Here is a 24,901-nt window from a genome sequence, read left to right as displayed (position 1 = left end):
ACTTTGACTTTCTCTTGAATTCATTGACCCTAACATGTTCCAAATAATTATTTAAGCCTACTTGAATTTTCTCATATTTTTATTTAGCTTAAATCGAGGACTTTTAAATTAATCTTTAAATGAGACATATTAACGCGTTTTAATCCCGAATTAAACCAAACCATAATATAAAATTCCCAAATTAAAAACTTAGACTTCTAATAATTATTTAAGCTTAACCCTAATTTTCATAATTTTATAAGGCCTAAACTAGGCGTTTCAATTAACTCGTTAATTAGCGTTTCGAGTGGCGATTAAATCCCGAATAAATCCAAAACTCATTATTTTGATCCCAAATTTTAAACATAGCATTTTTACTATTTATTCTACCCTTCCCAGTCATGAGCCACACCCGTGGACCCATGGCTCAATTTTTCCTTCTTTAATTTTCGTTTTTGACACACTAACGAACCTACCGAGCCATCTCCCAATTTACTCGAGCCACGCCCGAGCCACCTTGAGCCAAAACCTAGCCAACCCATCTAGGGACCCTACTGACCAAGCCCAGCCCGAAAAACAAGCCCCTAGCTCGCTCAAACTCCCTGGAACCGAGACCCAAAATTCTGCATGCTGTGTGTGTGTGTTTCTTGATGCAATAGGACTCCTAACCCAACTAGGACTCTCCCATCCGAGCCACCACCGAGCCCACACGACCCTAACCTTCCCTGGACCAAGAACAGACCTTGCCCAGACCAGCCATGCCACTTGAACTCACGCACAACCCACCTGAAGTACACAGAAGCTACACGCACTCATGTTATCACTCACGCTACAAGACTCCCAGCCCCCTTAGGACTCCTCTAGCCCCTGAACCAGTGATCACCTTGGACCCTCACCCACCCTGGACCATGCCCAGACCCAGCCCAAGCCTAGCCCAGCCCCTTAACTCAAGCAGCGAACTCCTTGAATCAGGAACAAGCTGCGCGCCCCCCTCCTCGTATGCGGCTGCTGTCAATCATCACGTGGAGGTTTCTACCCAGGCAACCACTGAGCCCAGCCCTTCCTAACCCTCACTGGACCATCCTTGGCCACCGTCTAGACCACCTAGCCCAGCCCCTACCAAGCCGCAGCCCCATGCAAACCATCAAGCCCCCTCAAGCACCACATGCACACAAGACTCCACAAACTCACGGCTCTTGCTCTAGCTTTTCCCCTTCGGTTCCAGCTTGATATCTCCTTATTATTTATCATGTTTTTTTGGCTATAAATCATCCTATATTAATACCCTATCCATGGCAGCCCCTTAAACAAAATAAAAACATGAATTTGGAACAAAACCCAAGCTTCAAAAATTCTATGATGAAAAAAACGAAAATAAATAACATGTCACTTGTTTTTTTCATGCAAAACACATTTAAACAAATACTACGGTGAGATGGATGAGTAAAAGGAGAATATGGCGTGCCTTTGCGTTATATACGCTCGAATATCCGTTGACGACGAAGAACGGGACGAGGAGACGAAGGCTATGAAGTTTCCCTTTGAATTCCTGAAAATTCCTTCTTCCATTGTGAGTGTGTGCCGTGTATGTTGATGAAAGGAGGAGTTTCTGAATTTGAAAGAGGTGTGGCCGTGTGATCTAGATGCCAAGTGAAGGGTTTTTGCACTTTAAATAGATAATTAAAACACTAACCAATCTTAGGCCCATTAAGTATGTAGATTAGGCCCAATATTGCTTAATTAAAATATTAAAAATAATTTTGCTTAAATAAGTTTGTAAATTTATTAGTCGGGTTGCCAAAAAAATTCGTATTTTAGTTGAAAAACCAACACCGATAAAATTTACGTCCAGACGTATAAAACCACCTCCAAACTCCTTATTTTCAAAAATAATAAAAAGCATCAATCATATTTTAAATAATTAAAAACAATTATTTAATAAAAACATTTAACATTTTTCAGCCCTCGGTCCCCGTTCCTCGATCGCAACTCGAATAACCTTTAAAAAATACATTTTAATGCAACCATGTAGAAAAATATATTTTAAACACGCAAATATGCACCACATAATTAATTAATGCAATTAAAACATTTTAGTCAAAATACAAAGAATTTAATAATTTATATGCATGTGGTTCGCGTGGCCCCTTTAAATTTTCGGGGCATTACATTATGAATCTTGACCTTCAAAATTCAGCGGCCAATTGATATGCAATGCAGAAGAAGCCTGCCTAGACTTTGTGAATGATGTAAATCAATACTGTATGAAAATGAGAGCCAAGAGATTGTTTCTGGAAGTTCGAAGAATAAAACATTCTACATTTCACCTTTCATTTCCAGAAAATATCACTAAAAGACTTTGATATTACAGCACTTGTAACCATTCACTTTAGTATGACTTAACATTGCCTACTGAAACTTTTAGTACAACAACAAATTTCTTACGTAAGTCTGACTAGAAGTACTAATTCTATCGGATTACAGTAACTCACACTGAATATATGAAAATTGCAATGGTTGTTTGAAAATGCACAAATTGATCTCTAAAAAGATTTGATTTAACTTTGAATGTGTGCTATTGGTATATCTTTTCAAGAATGCTTCTGAGTGAATGAATGTCGATCACGTGTAAGCAAGTGTTTTTTTTCCCCTGATGAATGTAAGTAAGTGTGTTGTTAAAGGATGCTCATGAGCTTTTATAGTTGATTTCAAACGTTGGGATTTGAACGGCTATAAAGTCATAGTATATGAGCCATAAATGTTGTATATTCGTTAAATGATGTCCTGAAAAAGAATGTTGTATTAAATGCTAGTTGTACGACTTCAGAGTATTTTCCTTAATTAGCGTACTGCACATCTTTTAAAATTCAGGTACGCTGGTTTGATTGTTTTCTTAAATGTAGTAGAAAATTTGAATCTCATGTGACATTTTTAAATCGTCTGGAGTCTCAATTAATGATCAGTTTACTGAATTCTTCGGATTCCTGAAATTTACTGCTATTGAATCTTTCTGCAAATAAAATACTCGTCGCCAAAACTTTAAATGTTCCAACATCAATTATTGTATTCTTTTTTTCGAAACAATATATCGAAGAGATGCCAAATCCACTCAATTTTAAAATATTAAAACTATTCAAATGACATATTCTAGTATATAAATTGTTAATATTAAAATGACAGTGATAAATTTTCGCTTAAAGTAGAAAGTATTGTTTGTTATTGTAAGGCCCGAGATTTTAGCATTTTAATCCGAGATTATTTAATTTACGAATTTTGAAATAATGAATTAGATTCCACGGGATTTGTAATTAATTAGGATTGAAATTGAATTAAAAAGAGTTGTGAGGACCAAATTGCAAATAGTGAAGAATTCAGGGGCTAAAGTGCAATATTGGATTTGAGTGGACACTTGTCTCTGCCATGTGTTTTGGATGTATATAATTTCATCTCCTTCAGCACTTCCAGGGAAGAAAATCGAGAATCCCATGGAAAATTTCCTCAAGGTTCTTAATAGCTTAAATTTTGATTGTGTGAGATCCGGTTATCAGAATTTCAATCCGAGCACAGTTCTGAGATCTTCTCGTCAATAGCTTCAAAAGGATATAAGTTTTACTGAGTTTTGTTATCATTTGAAATTATGATATTGGAGGAATTATTATTTGATCATTATATGGTGTTCTGGATATGTTAGACATCGTAGAATCGAAGTCAAATCGAAGAACAGATTGATTATGGAATTGTTATGATTTTCTGATTATATTAATTGGAAATTGAACAGATTTGGATTATTGACTGATTCTGGATTGTATCGGATATTGGTTATGATTTGTAATTGATATCTGTTTATATTGTATTGACGGGGATATCGGGATTGTTCCGTTATGCTGTTAATTTTGAATTAGATTCAGATTGATCGGATTTAGTATTGAATTGGGAATTGAATGTTGATATTACTATTCTCGATATGCCATTTCAGATTGACAGAGACAATCTTGAATTCAGAATTTCCAATTCTTCAGACCGAGACTACGAACGAAAGGTATAAGTCAATGTGGTACTGAGAGAATGACTCGAGTAGGATATACTTGAGTTTCCCTAAATCACATACTTATTGTTATTATGTACATTGATTTGAATTAATATGCTTGTTCTAATGATTTATAGAAAGCATGTATTAGACGAGTATTAGACGAGTGATCTTGTGACATAAGTGCCGATAGTGATGGAATCGTCACTGGCACATTGCACATTGTCACAAAATAGTGAGTTGGCGATAGTGCCAAAGTCTGTGACAGATAGGTCAAGACACCGGATGTTTGGTTATATCGAAGTGGATAGAATTGGAGTTTCTTCTATTACTGATATTCGATATAGGAATGCCAACGTCTGGAAATCGGGATCCCTAGACTAGGAATGAGTCTAGTCTGAGATATGAAGTCATGAGTTGATTGACGATTTTATATTGGTTATGTTTCAAATTTTGATACATATTATTGATATCGGTTACATGCTTTTACATTGTTTATATGATTGCATGTTTCGTTGATTTATACTGGGATATATTTCTCACCGGAGTTATCCGGCTGTTGTCGTGTTTGTATGTGTGCATGGCAACAGGTGGGACATGATCGGGGTCGAGGAGATGAAGAGAGATCGTGATTAGAGTGGAGACTACGGACCTTGATTAGAGATAGGGTTTAGACACTTGAGATTTATTTGTTAAACTTTAGTTGAATGATTGTATATAGTACAAGATTTGTACTTTCATACTGACATGTATATTAGAATGTATTCCATTACGTTCCCCATTTAATACTGTATTTTAAAGAAAAAAATTAGACCCTCTTTATTATAATTGATTAAATTGTCCCAATAATGATTAAGAATATGATTAGCGTCCGGGTCCCCACAGCTATAAAGTTACTGCAACTAAAGTAAGCAAAAAATAACTAATAAAGATACAGAAAACTAATTTTATGAAGTATAAATATACACAAAACTTATCGTGAAATCATCTCACAGATCGATTTTATGAGACAGATCTTCAACTCGATCTAATTCATGAAAAAATATAATATTATATGCTAAAAATATTGCTTTTTAATTTACATATGGATCAGTCCTAGAAAAATAAATATGCAAGACCGTTTCTGAGACCTACCCATAATATATGAGAGTTTCTACAACAGGTGGTTTCAGAGCGATAGATCCCTTAGATTAAGATAGAAGCTAGTGAGCGGGGTAGATTGAGTTTTTCTTCCTTGCTTTTGATTGCTAGCATGATTTACTGTTTTAATACACGTTTACCTGACTATCTGATTTTGATATGGTAATGTGTATTACTGAGATTGAATCAGAACCAATTCTCGATCAGAGGTAAAATGATCAGAAGGGAACTGATATATATATTGTCAGATTTGATTGCTAACCCTTGTGATAATCAGATATGCCTCCTCGAAGAATACCAGAGCAGGGTGGCACTTCGAATCCTCCAATGGATGTGACAGCAACACCTATGGAAACATTGCTGAAGAGATTTCAGTCGTTCCATCCACCGACTCTGGAGGGTACTGAGACTTCAGTTGATTGCGAGAGTTGGTTAGACGACATTGAGATGCTCTTTGAGTCCTTGGATTACACTGATGAGCGGAGAGTGAAACTGATTGGGCACCAGTTACATGATGTGGCAAAGAATTGGTGGATTACGAGGAAGAGAGCATTGGAGCATCGATGTACGACTATTACCTGAAATGTATTTAGAACTGAATTTTATCAGAGATTCTTTCCAGTGTCGTATAGGAAGGACAAAGGAGCAGAATTTGCAAACTTGAGACATGGGCAGCTAAACATTGAGGAGTATGTTGCCAAGTTCTCTACATTACTGCGCTTTGGTCCACATGTGGCCGAAAATGACGAAGCTGTTGCTGATCAGTTCATTAATGGCCTGAATCCTGAAATATTTACACTGGTGAATACCGAGAGACCGAATAATTTTACCGATGTTTTGAACAGAGCTAAGGGAGCCGAAGCCGGTCTGATGAGACAGAGAGGAGCTTCGTTTGTACCTCCAGCACCAAGACCACAGCAACCACCTTCCCGGTTTGAGAGTGGCAGCAGCAGTGGGGGAAAGAAGGATTTCTTGAAAGCTAGAGGGAAGCAGTTCAGAAGTCAGGAAGCGGATTTCTTGAAAGCTAGAGGGAAGCAGTTCAAGAAGTCAGGAAGCAGTTCTTCTAGCTCTGGGAGTTCTCGACAGAGCCAGAGCTATACTGGACCTTATTGCAACACTTGTGGAGGAATACATGTCATAGAGCAGTGTCGAGGAGTGTTTGGCAGTTGCCGTATTTGTAGACAGCATGGAAATTTTGCTAGAGTTTGTCCCCAAGGTTGGTAGACGACCATCTGCAGTTCACTCTTTCCAGCCAGCACCAGCCCAGTCACAGCCGAGGCCAGGAGGAAGCCAGACTGTTAGCCAGCCTCCTAGACAGCAGGTCAGAGTATTTGCCTTGACAGAGGAGCAGGCCCAGGAAGCACCAGATGATGTTGTTGCAGGTAACTGTTCTTTATGTGGTTATTCTGCTTATGTATTGATTGATACCGGTGCTTCACATACATTCATATATGAGCGATTTGTATTGATGCATTCTTTGCCTATTGAGTCATTATCTGCTGTAGTGTCTGTCTCTTCTCCTTTGGGGACATGTTTGATATCAGTGAAATCTATTAAACATTGTATGCTACAGTATGATGGGCATGAGATTGAGTTAGGCTGTATTGTGCTTGGGTTGTCTGATTTTGACTGTATTATCAAGATCGATATGCTGACCAAGTACAGGGCTACCGTTGATTGTTTCCACAAGATTGGGAGATTGAGACCGGATATGGCTAATGAGTGGAAATTCTACGGTAAGGGTTCTCGATCTAGAATTCCTTTGATATTCGTATTGTCTATGATTCGATTGTTACAGAAAGGAGCGGAGTGATTCCTTGTCTATTCAGTTGATCTACTGAAATCGAGTCCATCATTGGCGGATTTGCCAGTGGTGTGTGAGTTTGCGGATGTCTTCCCAGATGAGATTCCTGGTTTGCCTCCGATTCGAGAGATAGACTTCAGTATTGAATTAATGCCAGGTACAGTTCCGATTTCGAGGGCTCCGTACAGAATGGCACCGATTGAGTTGAAAGAACAGTTGGAGGATTTATTGGCCAAGGGGTATATCAGACCGAGTGTGTCTCCTTGGGGTGCTCCAGTACTGTTTGTTCGAAAGAAAGACGGTTCAATGAGACTCTGCATTGACTACCGGCAACTGAACAAAGAAACGGTAAAGAATAAATATCAATTGCCTCGCATTGATGATTTGTTTGATCAGTTGCAGGGTTCTTCTGTATATTCCAAGATCGATCTGAGATCTGGATATCATCAGCTGAGAGTCAGGGATTCTGATATCTCGAAGACCGCATTTAGAACCAGTATGGACATTATGAATTTATTGTCATGCCATTCGGGTTGACTAATGCTCCAGCTGTGTTTATGGGTCTGATGAACCGTATATTCCAGAGATATCTTGATGATTTCGTTATTATATTCATTGATGACATTTTGATTTATTCGAAGAATATGATTGAGCATGCTGAGCATCTGAGAAATGTGTTAAAAATTTTGAGGGCTGAGAAACTGTATGCCAAACTGTCCAAATGTGAATTCTGGCTGAGACATGTTGTATTTCTGGGTCATATTATATCTGGAGACGGGATTTCTGTTGATCCTAGCAAGGTTGAGGTTGTGATCAGTTGGCCGAGACCGACTTCGGTACCAGAGATACGCAGCTTTATGGGTTTGGCAGGATATTATCGTCGATTTATTAAAGATTTCTCGAGTATTGCCAAGCCTATTACTCAGTTGACTCAGAAGAATGCTCCATTTGTCTGGTCTGAGGAGTGTGAGTCCAGTTTTGTTGAGTTAAAGAAGAGATTGACCAGTGCTCCGGTGTTGACTATTCCGTCAGGTACTGGTGATTTTGTTTTATATTGTTACGCTTCTCATAGAGGGTTGGGTTGTGTGTTGATGCAGCGAGGGCATGTCATTGCCTATGCTTCGAGACAGTTGAAGCCACATGAGACTCGCTATCCAATTCACGATCTTGAATTGGCGGCCATTGTCTTTGCATTGAAGATTCGGCGACATTACCTGTACGGTGAGAAATTCGAGATCTATTCTGATCATAAAAGCTTGAAATATCTGTTTTCACAGTATGAATTGAATATGAGACAAAGAAGATGGCTTGATTTGCTGAAAGATTTCGATTGTGAAATCAAGTACTATCCGGAAAAGTCCAATGCAGCAGCTGATGTACTGATTCGTAAGGTATGTTCTTTGTCCTTATCGACAATAGGTGTTTCAAATTTGATAGAAGATTGCTGTTTGTCTGGATTATCGTTTGAAACAGATTGTCAGCCTCTGAGATTGTATGCTATTCAAGTCGAACCAGAGCTGATTTTGAAAATTAAAACGGCTCAGAAAATTGATCAGAATGTACAGAACTCAATTGAGATGGTCAAATTAGGTCATCGATCAGAGTATCAGGTACGTGATGATGTACTATATATGAACAATCGTATTGTTGTGCCGAATGTTTCAGAATTGAGACAGCGGATACTGGTAGAAGCGCACAGCAGTCGTTTTAGCATTCATCCTGGTGGCAGAAAGATGTACAATGATTTGAAGACACAATACTGGTGGAAACAGATGAAAGCTGATATTGCTACATCTGTATCCAAATGCCTGAATTGTCAACAGGTGAAAGCCGAGAGGAAGAAACCAGGAGGTCTACTGCACAGTTTATCGATTCCTGAATGGAAATGAGATCACATTTCCATGGACTTTGTGACGCAGTTACCACGTTCCTTCAGAGGTTGTGATGCGATTTGGGTCGTGATTGACAGATTGACCAAATCAGCATGCTTCATTCCGTATCAGATGACGTACATATATGACCAAATGGCAGAAATCTATGTCAGAGAAGTGGTCAGATTGCACGGAGTGCCGAAGTCGATTGTATCAGACCGTGATCCTCGCTTTACTTCGCATTTTTGGTAGAGTTTGCAGCAGGCTCTAGGTACGAAGTTACATTTGAGCACCGCATATCATCCACAAACCGACGGACAGTCAGAGCGGACTATCCAGACATTGGAAGATATACTGAGAGCTGTAGTGCTTGATTTTAGCACTAGTTGGCAAGATGCATTGCCACTTTGTGAGTTTTCGTACAACAACAGCTATCAGACGAGTATTGAGATGGCTCCGTTTGAAGCATTGTACGGTAAGAAGTGCAGATCCCCTCTGTATTGGGATGATATCTCTGAGGTACCTGAGTTTGGACCTGATATGATTAGAGATATGACAGAAAAAGTAAAGCTGATTCAGAAGAGAATGAAGACAGCTCAAGACAGACAAGTCAAATATGCCAATGTTCGACGTAGACCGTTGGTATTTGAGGCAGGAGACCGAGTATTTTTAAATATTTCACCTTTCAGAGGAGTTGTCAGATTTGGCCAGAAAGGGAAGCTGTCTCCACGATATATTAGGCCATACGAGATTCTCAAGAAGATAGGAGATCGTGCCTATCGAATCGCATTACCGCCTTCTCTATCTGGAATACATGATGTCTTTCATGTATCTATGCCGCGGAAGTATCTTCCTGATGATTCTCATATTATTCAGCCAGACGAGGCAGAACTTGATGAATCTCTGAGTTACATCGAGAAACCAATCCAAATTATTGATCGTAAAGAAAAACAACTCAGAACGAAGATTATTCCTCTTGTGAAAGTCCAGTGGACTCGTCATGGCATTGAGGAAGCTACTTGGGAGACTGAATCAGATATGAGACAGGAATTCCCAGAGTTATTTCCCTGATGTGAGTCTTTTATTTTAGCTTCTGTTATCTTCTTATCTGATATGATTTGACTGCCTACGATTTCGAGGACGAAATCATGTCTCAGAGGGGGAGAATTGTAAGGCCCGAGATTTTAGCATTTTAATCCGAGATTATTTAATTTACGAATTTTGGAATGATGAATTAGATTCCACGGATTTTGTAATTAATTAGGATTGAAATTGAATTAAAAAGAGTTGTGAGGACCAAATTGCAAATAGGGAAGAATTCCGGGGCTAAAGTGCAATATTGGATTTGAGTGGACACTTGTCTTTGCCATGTGTTTTGGATGTATATAATTTCATCTCCTTCAGCACTTCCAGGGAAGAAAATCGAGAATCCCATAGAAAATTTCCTCAAGGTTCTTAATAGCTCAGATTTTGATTGTGTGAGATTCGGTTATCAGAATTTCAATCCGAGCACAGTTCTGAGATCCTCTCGTCAATAGCTTCAAAAGGATATAAGTTTTATTGAGTTCTGTTATCATTTGAAATTATGATATTGGAGGAATTATTATTTGATCATTATATGGTGTTCTGGATATGTTAGACATCGTAGAATCGAAGTCAGATCGAAGAACAGATTGATTATGGAATTGTTATGATTTTTTGATTATATTAATTGGAAATTGAACAGATTTGGATTATTGACTGATTCTGGATTGTATCGGATATTGGTTATGATTTGTAATTGATATCTGTTGATATTGTATTGACGGAGATATCAGGATTGTTCCGTTATGCTGTTAATTTTGAATTAGATTCAGATTGATCGGATTTAGTATTGAATTGGGAATTGAATGTTGATATTACTATTCTCGATATGTCATTTCAGATTGAAAGAGACAGTCTTGAATTCAGAATTTCCAATTCTTCAGACCGAGACTACGAACGAAAGGTATAAGTCAATGTGGTACCGGGAGAATGACTCGAGTAGGATATACTTGAGTTTCCCTAAATCACATACTTATTGTTATTATGTACATTGATTTGAATTAATATGCTTGTTCTAATGATTTATAGAAAGCATGTATTAGACGAGTATTAAATGAGTGATCTTGTGACATAAGTGCCGATAGTGATGGAATCGTCACTGGTACATTGCACATTGTCACAAGATAGTGAGTTGGCGATAGTGCCAAAGTCTGTGACGGATAGGTCAAGACACCGGATGTTTGGTTATATCGAAGTGGATAGAATTGGAGTTTCTTCTATTACTGATATTCGATATAGGAATGCAAACGTCTGGAAATCGGGATCCCTAGACTAGGAATGAGTCTAGTCTGAGATATAAAGTCATGAGTTGATTGACGATTTTATATTGGTTATGTTTCAGATTTTGATACATGTTATTGATATCGGTTACATGCTTTTACATTGTTTATATGATTGCATGTTTCGTTGATTTATACTGGGATATATTTCTCACCGGAGTTATCCGTCTGTTGTCGTGTTTGTATGTGTGCATGGCAACAGGTGGGACATGATCGGGGTCGAGGAGATGAAGAGAGATCGTGATTAGAGTGGAGACTATGGACCTTGATTAGAGATAGGGTTTGGACATTTGAGATTTAGTTGTTAAACTTTAGTTGAATGATTGTATATAGTACAAGACTTGTACTTTCATACTGACATGTATATTAGAATGTATTACATTACGTTCCGCATTTAATATTGTATTTTAAAGAAAAAAATTAGACCCTCTTTATTATAATTTATTAAATTGTCCCAATGATGATTAAGAATATGATTAGCGTCCGGGTCCCCACAGTTATAAAGTTACTGCAACTAAAGTAAGCAAAAAATAACTAATAAAGATACAGAAAACTAATTTTATGAAGTATAAATATACACAAAATTTATCGTGAGATCATCTCACAGATCGATTTTATGAGACAGATCTTCAACTCGATCTAATTCATGAAAAAATATAATATTACATGCTAAAAATATTGCTTTTTAATTTACATATGTATCAGTCCTAAAAAATAAATATGTGAGACCGTTTCTGAGACCTACACATAATATATGAGAGTTTCTACATGTTCTGAGTGCTAAAAAATTCGGAAAACTCTACTTTTCCTCATATCCACAAACTAAATAACTTAGCAAAATATTGAATCTCTCTTTTTTATCATAGCACAGCACGTTGTTTATCCTTGTGAAATAGATATCATATAATATTTATAATTATTCTGTGAGACCGTTTCTGAGACCTACTCATAATATATGAGAGTTTCTACAAGTTCAAGTGCTGAATTCGGAACACTCTACTTTTCCTCATATCAACAAACTAAATAACTTTGCAAAATATTGAATCTCACTTTTTTATCAGAGCAGGACACTTTGTTTATCATTGTGAAATAGATATCATATGACATTTACAATTATTCGTGATTTAAAAAGTTAATTAAAAATCTTAGTTCTTTTGTACATTGTAATTGTATAATCTAAACGATTTCATGAGAGAAAAAAAAGGTATCCCATCTTCCCATAAAAAAATTCAACAATACAATTTTTTTTCCATTTGCTTAAATATTGATAGGGTGCAAATGAAATCGATTTAACCATAGAAGCTGATTCTGGGCATAGGTCATTTCAAGAACAGAAGTATCGATTAGATCATAAAGAGTATTAGAAGATAACACGCATTTGGTGAGCATAAAAATTAGAAGAAGAATCAGGTGCGGAAAAAGTCTGTAAACAACATGATGTTCAAAGTTCTAGAAGCCAAAAACTAATCACGGAGATATCGAATGACTTCTGTCCGGGCCTTATCTATCAGCATACAGCGAGTCTCATCCTGAGTCAACTCCTTGGGCCTCACGGGAATGTTACTCTATAAAGGAACTCTGTTAGAAACATAATTTTCACATGGGATTACAGGATCCTGCATGTAGGGCATGACATCCAAAATGTAGCAGATCTTACCTCAGGTTTCAGGGAGCGGGAGCGATTGTCTGTCATCTGACTCGATGAAGCAAGATTTTTAGGCTGCTGTTTTTTATGAATTGGCTGAGATTTGCTAGTTTTGGATCTTTTCTGTTGAGCAGGAAGGCATAAGATGATGCCAGCATGTGTTTGATACCGAGTATGAGGGGTCAAGACATTATGTAAATCAGCAGCCGCTGGAGTCGTTGGTGATTGAGATTGGCCTGGGGGTTCACAAGAGGTCATAGCATCCCTTGCACTAAAACAGAGGAAGAGGTCAGCAATGCCAATCTTATCTTTGCAAAAAATATGGTTTGAATTACCAATAAACTAGATTGCCAACTTCTACAATTGAATAAATGTAAAATAATTCAAGAGAAAAACAGTCCCGCGATGTAGATTAATGATAATGAAAACTCAAATTGGTTATGAAGATCAACAGATGGAATCAGCCATTCGATGATGATTTTTTGCCTGTTGAAAAAGCAATGGAAAAAATACTATGTTTCTAGAAGTAACACAAAGACAAACCACACTAGGAATACATTTTCGTTAGGCATTTAGAGTTTAAGGTTTAGACATTATATTCATCAGAGAAAATATCTTATGGAGAAGGGAAAAATTTGTCAAAAGTTTCATATCATCAAACGGATTTCATCATTTGTTAGTGATATGCAGTAATAATTAATAAATGGGATATTTTTAAGCATGGCAGTACCATGAATCAGTCATGTTTGCAGAGGCGCCTGAGTGATTGAGATTGATCTCGGTGCTGGTTCCAGGTGTCAGATAATATGGGTGATTCATAGTAGGATCAACTGGAAAACTGCCGGCCTTTGTAGGAGTCCCTGGCTGCATAAGTTGGTAAAGAGATCAAGGGAACTCATGGAAATCATTGCATGAAAAACATGAAAAATGTCAACAGAACAATGTCAATCTTAAGATCCCTAAAAATATGATCACAAATGCGACAAAAGCTTGATAGCCAGCTTCTAGAAAAGGGAAATAGATAAAAGGAGTAATCACAAAAATATGGGGACAAAAAACCATGACCTAAGATATGCGACGAAAGACATGAAAGAAAGACTTATGTTTCAAAAAGTAACATAACGACAAATTCGATGCACCCTAGCTATATGGGATTTCATTTCCTTTTGTCTTTGAAAATTGTGGTTTAATTCATCGTGTAAGTTCATCTCCAGCAAATGACATTCAATGAATCGTACGGAAACATCACAACAGCATATATATAATAAGGCAACAACAATAAACCAACCAACGGAAAACTAAATTAGCGAAATATTTAAGCTCCAAGCCAGACCACGTCAGATTACAAAAAAGTTACCCAACTTTTGAAATATGCAAACAGAACTGGCGCGAAAATTCTAACCAGATCTAATTCTCATCAATTGCTAAATCTAAGCAAAACAGAAACTTTCATCAACATTTTATCAAATCAAATCAATCAAGAAAAGGACAGGGAACATTCATCACTAATACCAGAATACATGAAAATCCAGATTTGTGAACACACTTTTTTAACCAAGTTTTGTTCCTGGAAGCCCAAAACTATAGTCACCTACTTTTGCACCTTCGAAAGCCAAAAAGAAAGGAAGAGGTTTATGACTACTAGTCAATGCTTCAGATCATCAACTATTCAAATGTATCCTTATATCAGTGAGTAACACATAATAATTGGGGAGAACCACAAAAAAAAACAATAATTAAGAATAAACCCCGTGAGTGTTTCAAACAAAAACAATACAAAAAAAGATTAAATCAACTTGTATAGTTATTCAAAATGACACTTGAGCGAAAGAGACCAAAAGAATAATAAAAGCTTGCTCAAAACTCAAATGAGAAAAACCCTATGTAATGATATGAAGGAACCTTACACAGAAAAGATAGGCATATATATATAATACACATAAAAATCAGCAAATGAATTGACCCAACCAAAAACCTAGATTCCCAGAATAAGTTCACATACATTCAATTATATCCATAAAAGGTTGAATGTAGTTATTTATAGATTTAAATAGTGGCCAGACAATGAGGATGTGCACACAGAAAATAACGGAAATACATACAAAATTGCCTCTTTCCATTGTTGCTTTTAGCACACAGATAAATAGAGTTGCAGAGTAGTGGAAAACAAGAACTGATTTTTTGTGTTTTCTGAAAATCAAAGGGCAGCAAAAATGTCTAATTCTGGGAAGAGATACATAAACTGACTGAGGGATCTGAATAAAGGGACTGGAAAATTTGGAAGCCCTGGTTATTTAGTTAGAATTGCAACCATGGTTAGCTATGGCTTTCAATGAATTTGTACACATATAACTGGACAATTTCATTTAATGCTTGGCTCCTAATTACAGATTTGATGCATTAGAATTTGTCATAAGATTGCAAGAACATTTAAATTTTGTGAACCTTGATTGAGTTAAGGAAATACTGTTACAATTATTGTTGTTTTATAATTGTTAAAATGTATTTAGGGTTAGAAAATTTGAAAAAGTGACAGAAGGGATCAGACAAGGAAGGACTGGAAAATTTGGCTTTATCTTAAGTCTTACTGAAAAACGGGGTTAGTCATAATTTTCTCTGAATTCGGACACATATAACTGGATAGTTGCATATTAAAGCTGCTTGGTTTTCTGGTAAATACAAATTGGATTGCACTAGGATTTAAGTAAATAAGATTACGAGAACACCTAGGATTTTGTGAACCTTGATTGAGTCTAGGAAACAATGTTACAGTTATTGTTGCTTTATTGTTCAAATCTGTTTTATCCTGGTTTGAAAAAAAAAATCCACATTAGATTGAATATTATTCATTAAAATTCAAAGTTGACATTTACAATTAGCTCCCCAAAAATATAGACAATTAATTTTTGTCAATGTGCATGCAGATTTGTTCGATCTACTTATTTTCGTACTTGACATGCTTCGAGATTGCCAAATTCTTAGCAACAAAGTTGATAGAATCTATAACTCTGCAAAATCAGCACTTTGTCAAAGGGTATACTGTATAGGCAGGAGTGGACCAAGGATTTCAAGCAAAGGGAGGGTGAGCCAGTAAGATGGGGACAAATCAAAAGAACTAGGGAGGCAAAACATGATTTTTAGAAAATTTACATGTAAAAATTATGTTTCCATGTGCTTAGGAGATGGCATATGAGCTTTCATTAATTAAGTCAAAAAAGAGTTCTCTAGTCATCTGAAATTTAGCAGCAGGGTCAACTACGATAATATAAAAATCAACTAAAAAGCACCATCTTTCAAATTGAATGAATGAGCCCTATCATAGCTTGGAGGAAGAGTACTTTTGGTCAGCTTGAGGACAGAATGAAGAGGAACCAACCTATAAGTTATTTCATCTTATAAACTATTAAAGTTATCGAAAAATCAACAATCAAGTTTATCGTATTTAATACCATTTCTGATAAGACAAATTATCATCTCTATCTTTCTAGGATATAAATCCTTTACCTTTTCAAACTCTTTTCTATTAATCATTTTTAATCTTTTTCTTACATTTAATTATTTTTCATCTCCTTATTATTTCATATGTTTCTTTCTTCTTTCCACTTAATTTCATCCTAAGTTTCCGACAAGAATGAAACTATGGAACAATGGCCATTCCCATTTCGTCCGTTATTGAGGCATTCGGTGAACCATGAGCTCTATAAGCAGAAATCCAACATCAAAATTCATTCCAGAAGGCATAGAGTGATAGAAATTAACTTTCATTTAGCATATTCCAATTTGAAACTAAATTGTGTTACAGCAGCGAAAAAAACAATCTATCTTTTACACCTGACATCAACCGGAGAAGGCAAAAATGGCAGAGCTTATTCTAGAATCGATTCTAACATACACAGTAAACGCACATAATAATGCCAAAAAAGATAAACTTCGACGGAAAATATTCAATATATACAAAACACGTACTATAAAATACCCCGTCCATCGACATTGTCATGAAGACCGGTGCCGCCATGGCCACTGGTGTAAGTAACACCATACGTCACATTCAATCACACTGACTTCCGCCACATCTCCGGATGCGGCGGAGACCGGCGCGGCGCTTCGCGGCGGATTGTATTCCATCTATTTTTTACTCTCTGTAGGAGGAAGCGGAGAGTGGGGTGAAGGTAGCCTTGACTCCAGAATTTTTAGATTGAATGTACAATCTGTGTAGAACAACGTACAAGTTCAATTATTTAAATATTGAACTAATTTAAAACAATTATAATTATACTTTTAAATATAATATTTTTTTGGGAAATAGAAAAATTTTAAAAATAAAATCCAATATATATATATAATATTTAAATTTTAAATTTCATTTATTGCTCCAAAAGGTGAAATCGCTCACCTTATTTAGATTTCATTTGGTATGTTGCTACTGGTAGGCAAATTACATGATGTGTTAATAATTAGTTTAGTATATATGTATTTAACTAGGAATGTATACGTACGTGCGATACACGTAGATAACTAATAATGAAATATATAATAATGATATTTAGATAATGTTTAAAATCGAATAATATATTGTTTATGAGTATTTATCGATCTAAATATATATAAAACACAAAAAATGAAAATATATTATGACAATAAATCATATATATTCACTTATTCATATGACACTTTCAATCCGCATGATTATAACATAATGACAGCTCTCTCAAATTAGAAAATATATTTTTCATCCAAATATAATTCACAATGAAAAAATAATAAAAATAACATAACAGTGAATTTTATCAAAACCAAAATCACGATGTACTTAAATGGAGTAAACATAGACAACATATTGTCAAATAAAATTCTCTTAATTAACTAAATTATCATAATAATGTTAAAATAAAACCACTAAACATTAATTAAATTAAATATCAATTGTGATTTTGGTAAATAAAATATATATATATATAAGATAACATACAAAAATTTGTGAGACGGCCTCACGAGTCATTTTGTAAGACGAATCTCCTATTTGATTCACTAATAAAAAAATATTATTTTTTATGACAAAAATATTAATTATTATTGTAAATACGGGTAAAGTTGACCCATTTCACGGAAAACGCACTATGAACATTGATCCTAAATTTGCAAACGCGTGTAGACACATTATGATTTAAATTTTCTATGCATATAATATTTCCAATAATGTTAAATAAAAATAATAATCACAAAAACACCCGTAAACATTAAAAAATATATATAAGAAAAAAATAGTGTCACAAAAACAAAATGACATATTTAAATAAAAAAATATGATGTTTTTTAGTTCATATTTAAAAATCAACTTGTTATAAAAGTGATGTATTTATATGTAAAATAAAAAAAAAATAAAATAAACATTAAATATTCATTAGCAACCATGAAAAAATCAATTCATTTTACAACCAATTTTAGTAGCAACAAAGAAAAACCATTGGTAAATTGATGAATTCAATATGCATTAATGTCCAAAATCATTTAAGATGTACAATGAATTACCAAAAGAACCTATTAAAAAAACCATTGATTTAATTTGCTAACTTAAATGAATAAGGATATATTAGAAAATTCACAGTTAGAAGTTATATATTTATATCTAAGTTAGATTAGATTAGTTCATCAATTAAATATCTTGGGATTAATATATAAACAGAAAATAGAATTTATAATTTATTAATTCAGAAAAAATTCATTTGTGAGATTTTGTATTTCTGGGTATTAAAATTATAAGATTGTGCTTATAAATGATGCTTGAATAAAATTTAATGGAAATGATTCCCAACTTGGTACTTGCCTAGGGCCACGAGTATTAATCAAAATTATTGATGAAAACGTTATGTATTTGTATATTGTTTTCATATTTAAATCGATTTAAATTCAAATAAAGTAATATCATAATGATAAAAAAAAATAACGAAAGATCGTTATGCAATTTAAAATGATCATATTTAAACGAGGTCATACCATAATTGTAAAAACTAATAATCGACCTGAAAACTATGGGACTCCCCCGTTGCTAAATACTCTCATACATTTTTTACTCTTTGATCCAGAATTTGATGAATCTATCATGTTTATGCAACTTCTTATCCCTTGGTATGATAACACACCAATGTGCAAATGATTATTCGACCCTGAAGTCACAATTCTTTTAGAGAAGTTTTGGTTTCTTGGCCCGAAGGCTGTGAACTCCCTTGCATCTCTAGAGTGACTCCCTTAATAGAATATCCTATTATGACAGTACGCATGATTCTTCACATCATCAGCATAATGAGACATCTATTTTGCCTGGAAACCTTTCCTTGGAATCCTATATTTCTTTATCTTCATATTTTGAGTCTCCTGTTTTCCTTTTCTATTTTCATTTAGCAATGCACATAAATTTGTGATATTCAAATTCATAGAGGCCACTGGCGGGAACAAATCTTCATCAATGACCATCTTTTCGGGGAAATTGAGCCACCTAGCCTTCACATGCATGATATATATATCAAAAATCGAATTTTGGCCTTCAGAATTCAGAAAACGAGAAAAGGGACGAGGAAAGTTGTGAAAAATCCTTACACCTTTATATTTCGATCCGTCCGTTAGATTTTCAATCCGACTTCAGTATCGTGTTTCTATCGACGAGAGCTTCAACTGGACGTAAGTTTTATTACGTTTTGATATGTTTTGAAATTATGATGTTGAAGGAATCAGATATGATCATATATGTTGTTCTTGACATAGTAGACATCGTAGAATCGAAACCGGATTGAAGAACAGATACCGTATGAAATTGTTATGATTTTCAGAGTTGATTTGATTGAGATTGATATCAGATTTGTATCGTTCGTGATTATGAGTTGTGGAATTGATATCTGTTGATTTGTATTGCTGGATATATTGAGGTTGTACAGTTATGCTGTTGAAACAGAATTTGATCCAGTTCTGATTATATCCAGTATTGATCTGAGTTGGGTATTGATATTGTACTCTTCGTTATTGTCATTGCCAGATTGAGTATTGACAGATTTGAATTCGAGACTTCGACAGATTCAGATTAACAGAAAGAAAGGTATAAATCAATGTTGATCCGGGATTGCACAACTCGAGTTTGATTCAACTTGAGTTTCCCAAAATCACATACTGATTTGTTATTGCATGGATATTGACAATTCTTGAGATTGATATGATTAGTCTATCGATTCATAGCAGAGCATGTGTCGAGTCAGGGGCTGATGTGACTAGTCATTGGCTGATGTGCCAAGTCTTCGGCTAATTCGCCAAGACACTGGATGTTTGGTTTATATCGATGTCGCTTAGGAGTTGATTCATTCCTATCGCTGAAATTCGGTATATCGTACCAATGTCCAGGAACCGGGATCCCTAGATTAGAGATGAGTCGAGTCTGAGATGACGAGTCCAGAGTTTTAATTACAGCTTTATATCGATACATGTCTTCTGATTTGATATATGACATGGATATGTGTTTCATGCTTTTATATATGCTTTTATATGACTGCATGTTTACATGGTTTATACTGGGATGTATTTCTCACCGGAGTTATCCGGCTGTTGTCTTGTTTGTATGTGTGCATGACAACAGGTGGGACAGGATCAGGGTCACGAAGAGAATGAGAGATTCAAGATTAGCGTGGAGATCCGGACTTAGAGTAGATTGATTTTCAGTACTTGATGTAGTGGCTGAACTCTAGTTGCGATAAACATATGTTGTACATGATTTGTACTTTATGTTGATATTTATATCAGATGGATTACTTTACGTTTCCGCATTTGTATTTAAAAAAAAAATTTAGACCCAAATTAAATAAATGATCCTAATAATGATTAAGAAGATGGATTTGGTTCGGGTCCCCACAGTAGTTGCCGTTAAAAGTAGGATCACCGGTGCAAGGACTTTGTTGTTACCTAATCCATAGAATCAAAACTTAGAGCATACCATCCTAACTCATTCATAGTCTTCTTCATTCTGTATTCTTGTTCTCTTGCGTCGCCCATGGCCGTCATAAAAGGATACACGCATGTAACTTTGGTAGCCATAGTTCGAAATGAAACCACATTTTCATTCACCAAAAATTCATGAACGTCTCTACCATATCCTCCATCCACCTCAGCTTTTAGATATTTTACCTGGATGTTTAACACTATTGTAAAACTTTTTTTTTTTTTTTTAAAAAAAGCAATTTACCAATCCAAATTTTGCACTCATCATTCCAGCCCATGGGATATAAGTTATGCATATATAGGTCCCCTTATCTCTCCTAGAGCTAGTGCATCAAATTTCCTTATTTTTGTTGGCCAAAATAATTTAACCAATACAAAAGACAGGAAATGATTGTGATTATTTGCAAATCAAAATTTATTACTTGATTAAAATATAACAACATACTTAGACATATTAAGTTGAGTATCAAATTAAAATTAAATAAATCGATAATAATTAACCAAGTTTCTCTTGGAATTGATGAACCTCACACTCTAAATAAGTTTGCCTGTCAAAACTGATACACCAATATATAAACAACAAAAAACTAACAAATAATATATTGCAACGTATAATAGAATAACGACATAAATATAATCCAAGAAAACTAATTTGTATGAGCAAAATAATGAAACAAAAAACCGAGGCCTGTAACAAAATACAGTTTTCTTAAAATAGATTTGTCCTCTACACGAGGTGCTTGAGGGTCAATGCAAACGTCTGTTTTCTAGGAAACAATGGTTGAACCAGTAACGAATTATGTTCGACGAACTCAAATCGTACCTTGACTTTATTACCAAAACTCAATGGAGGCCAAATGAAACGCTAACGATAAAAAATGCAAGATAATGATTGAATGAGATCTTGAGTGTGTGAATGTGGATTGGGGAAATTGCCACATTTATTTATAAGATAAAAAAGACACTCCAAAAGTCATTCAAGAACGTAGGGAACCAAAAGTTCACATTAACTCAAGAATTTGGAGAGCTAAAGGTCCACATTAACTCAAGAATATAGAGAGACAAAAGATACTTCCACATTACACAATTTTTCATTCAAACTTTAATTTAAATCCATTTTCCAACAATCCCCCACATAAATAAAAATTGATATAAAATCTTGATGATAAAGCTCTATAGTTGAACCCTTCATTGACTAGTATCTATCAGAATTCTAGCCAATGCAGAATCATCTTTATTGAATTTTTCAAGAATTTTGTCAACATAATGGAATTGACATAGAACTAACCCTTATGATGTTCTATGGATTTTAATTCCAAGGATTACATCGGCTAGGTCTGTATCTTTCACTTCGAATCTTGAATTCAAAACATTCTTAGTGAATGTTAGGATCAGTTAATAAGGATAAAGTGCTTAAAGGGGGTTGAATAAACACTATGGCCTTTTGAAGACCTTTTGGATATGAATCAGTTCTTTTATTAAACTGATCCTGAGATCTTGTGTGTCAATATCAATCAGTCAACTTATTATTGTAGAACCCGAAAATCAGATTACGTATAAGCCATGCATAATTTATATTATTTAAATTAAAAATGAATTTTTATGAAAATATGAAGTGTTTTAGGTATTTTTTAAAAAAAGTAGATGTTTAGTTTCATCTTTTCAGGATAAATATGCGAGGTCGAACCGGAGTTTGGAGATTTGAGATAAGATTAATAATAAGACAAATATTCCTAAATTTAAATTAAGTCAAGAAATAATTTAATTTGAAGAAAAAAAATGTTTTAGGATTTATTAAATTAATGGGAGTCAAATTAGTAAATAAATTCTATTAGGTTCAATATTTAATTAAAGTTTAAGTAAAATATGTTAACAAGTGGGGATAAATTAATCTAAGTATAATATAGTCAAGAAATTAAACATAGCATTTAAATACTTAAATTTTAAACCATGCAATGCCATGCAAGATTTCATTCTAATTTAAGTTGTTAATTCACTAAAACATAAAATGGTTATTTAAAACACTAAGAATTTAAAATACAAGACTTAATCAACATTATACCATGCAATATTAGTAGAAATTTAATCAACTCCTTAAGCAAAATTCAAATGCTTAGTAAACCTCATTAAAGTCACCTCCTTCATGGTGTGTTCATTTCCCACTTTTAAATTCAATAATTAGGGGTAAAACAAGCACCATAATTCACCTCATAACTCCTCAATCCATTATACTAGTAATATAACCGTGCAACAAGAATACAAGAATGAGAAAAGCTACAACCAAGAGTGTGAAATAATTCAAATGCCATTCAAAATTCCATTCACTTGTAACTCTCATTTTAATGTATATTATGGACCCTTTAACACCATTATTAACATTCCTCTTCCTTACCTACATGTCCTACATTCATATGCTTAAAAAAAAAAAAATAAGAAGTAAACAACTGGGAAATCGTGAAAGGCAACGGCAGCAAAGGAATGGAGAGCAATTCAAATTCTTGACATGTAACCCCCAACTTAATGGGTATTATAGCACCTTTAACACCCCCTATATCATTCACTTTCATCCCTTACATTTCCTACAACCATAAGCTTCGAAACATATCAGAATTAGCAGCTTAGAAACGTGATAACAGCAGCTAAGGTAATCGAGAATAGCAGCAGAAAATAAGAAGAGAATCCAACTCGGTTCCGCCGCTCGTCTTCGTTGTATTGATTTGTTTTGTGTCAAAACAAATTCCAGGCATGTATATATTGTTTCTTTTCTCTTCAATCAAGTTCTATAGATATTTTTAAACCATTATATATGCATGATTCAAGCAATAAATCGAAAAGGATAGCAACTTTCCAAGCAAAAATATGTACAGAATTCTTGGCTCTACTGCTTTCAACTTCACGGTTTGGTGTTTTTGGTTGCTTACAGGGAGTTGCTCGATTCCAGGCATTCATGGCTACTTCTAGGAATGATTTAGAGTATGTTAGGGTGTTATTGGTTCATTTGTTTGAGTCCAAACATTTCAAACAACAGCATGACAGCAACTATTTTCACAAGCTACAGATTTGGTTCGATTTTTCTGTCATTAAGTTGTTTGAGGGGTGTTCGAAATCCTGGCTGTCTTAGGGGCCGTAGCCATGGTTAAAACCCTTCCTTATCATGTTTAGGACGTGACCAAATCCTCTTTTCAAAGCTTGTTTCATAGATCCCTCAGATTTTTACATAAACATGACAAGTGCTCATCGGTTTTAAATTTCTGATTTGTGGTATGAGTATGGTTTCGGTTTTGGTTGTGTTATATGGATTATGGTTGGCTTCTAGCCCATAGCCATGGTTCCTACAACACTTCATCATGTCTAGATTGAGCCATGGTCGATTATAGGACCACTGGAAATAATACAAGACAGCAAGTTAGTGCAAAACATCACAGTACAGAATTTTGTGTTCTTAGGTTGGAGCTGTGATTTGTCCTAGGTATTTGCTTGGGTTGTGGTTGGGTTTTAGCCCTTAGCCATGGTCCAAGCCATGCCTTAGGATGTTGTTAAGAGTCTCTTGTTGGTGGTGCAAGCCACCATGGTCATTAGTTTCATAAATTGATCAAAACAACCCCATAGTTGCTGCTGTAATTTCTGGTTTTTTTGACAGCAAGCTTCATCTTCGGTTTTGGAGGTGGTTTGAGTTCTTGGTTGGCTTTTAGCCCATGGCCTTGGACTGGAAAGTACCTCAATGAGTTAGGAAAGTCATGTTTTTGGCCGTTCGTGATTTGGTCAAGTTTAGAGGTCGTACGAGAATTTACGGTGAAAGGTGTCAAAATGACTCTCGAAAGAGTGTTTTATGTTTTTGAATTCCTTTCACCTATTTTCGTGTTTTACAGTTATTATGCATATTTTTCAGTATTTTTGGGGTATTTTTAATCATGGTTAAACGTCGGTTTAATGTTGGTTCGGGTTGGTACGAAGCCATGGTTAAAAATCAAGTTGTTGGACCGAATCGTTTCGTTTTTGGTTCTATTGTTAAAATTTTTGTCAAGTTAAGATTTATTGCATGTGTCACATATTAGAAGTAAGTCGCAGCAAGCCTGGGAACGATTCAACTTATCC

At 35.1% G+C, this 24,901-nt stretch overlaps 1 protein-coding gene across 3 annotated transcripts in view; it reads right to left on the bottom strand.

Annotated features, from left to right (window-relative positions):
• Nucleotides 1-24,901, bottom strand: part of LOC142530109 (uncharacterized) — a 259,829-nt gene that overhangs the window by 50,586 nt on the left and 184,342 nt on the right. For all 3 annotated transcript variants that reach the window (XM_075635887.1, XM_075635888.1, XM_075635886.1), the window contains 2 exons: nt 13,560-13,693; nt 12,842-13,100 (listed from right to left, as the gene is read on the bottom strand). In XM_075635887.1, the coding sequence (XP_075492002.1) occupies nt 12,842-13,100; nt 13,560-13,693 (393 nt within the window). The remainder of the gene's footprint in view (nt 1-12,841; nt 13,101-13,559; nt 13,694-24,901) is intronic.

Source organism: Primulina tabacum, chromosome 16, assembly GCF_025594145.1.
Source record: "Primulina tabacum isolate GXHZ01 chromosome 16, ASM2559414v2, whole genome shotgun sequence".
Lineage (NCBI taxonomy): Eukaryota > Viridiplantae > Streptophyta > Magnoliopsida > Lamiales > Gesneriaceae > Primulina > Primulina tabacum.
This window is presented reverse-complemented; position numbering and strand designations above follow the sequence as displayed.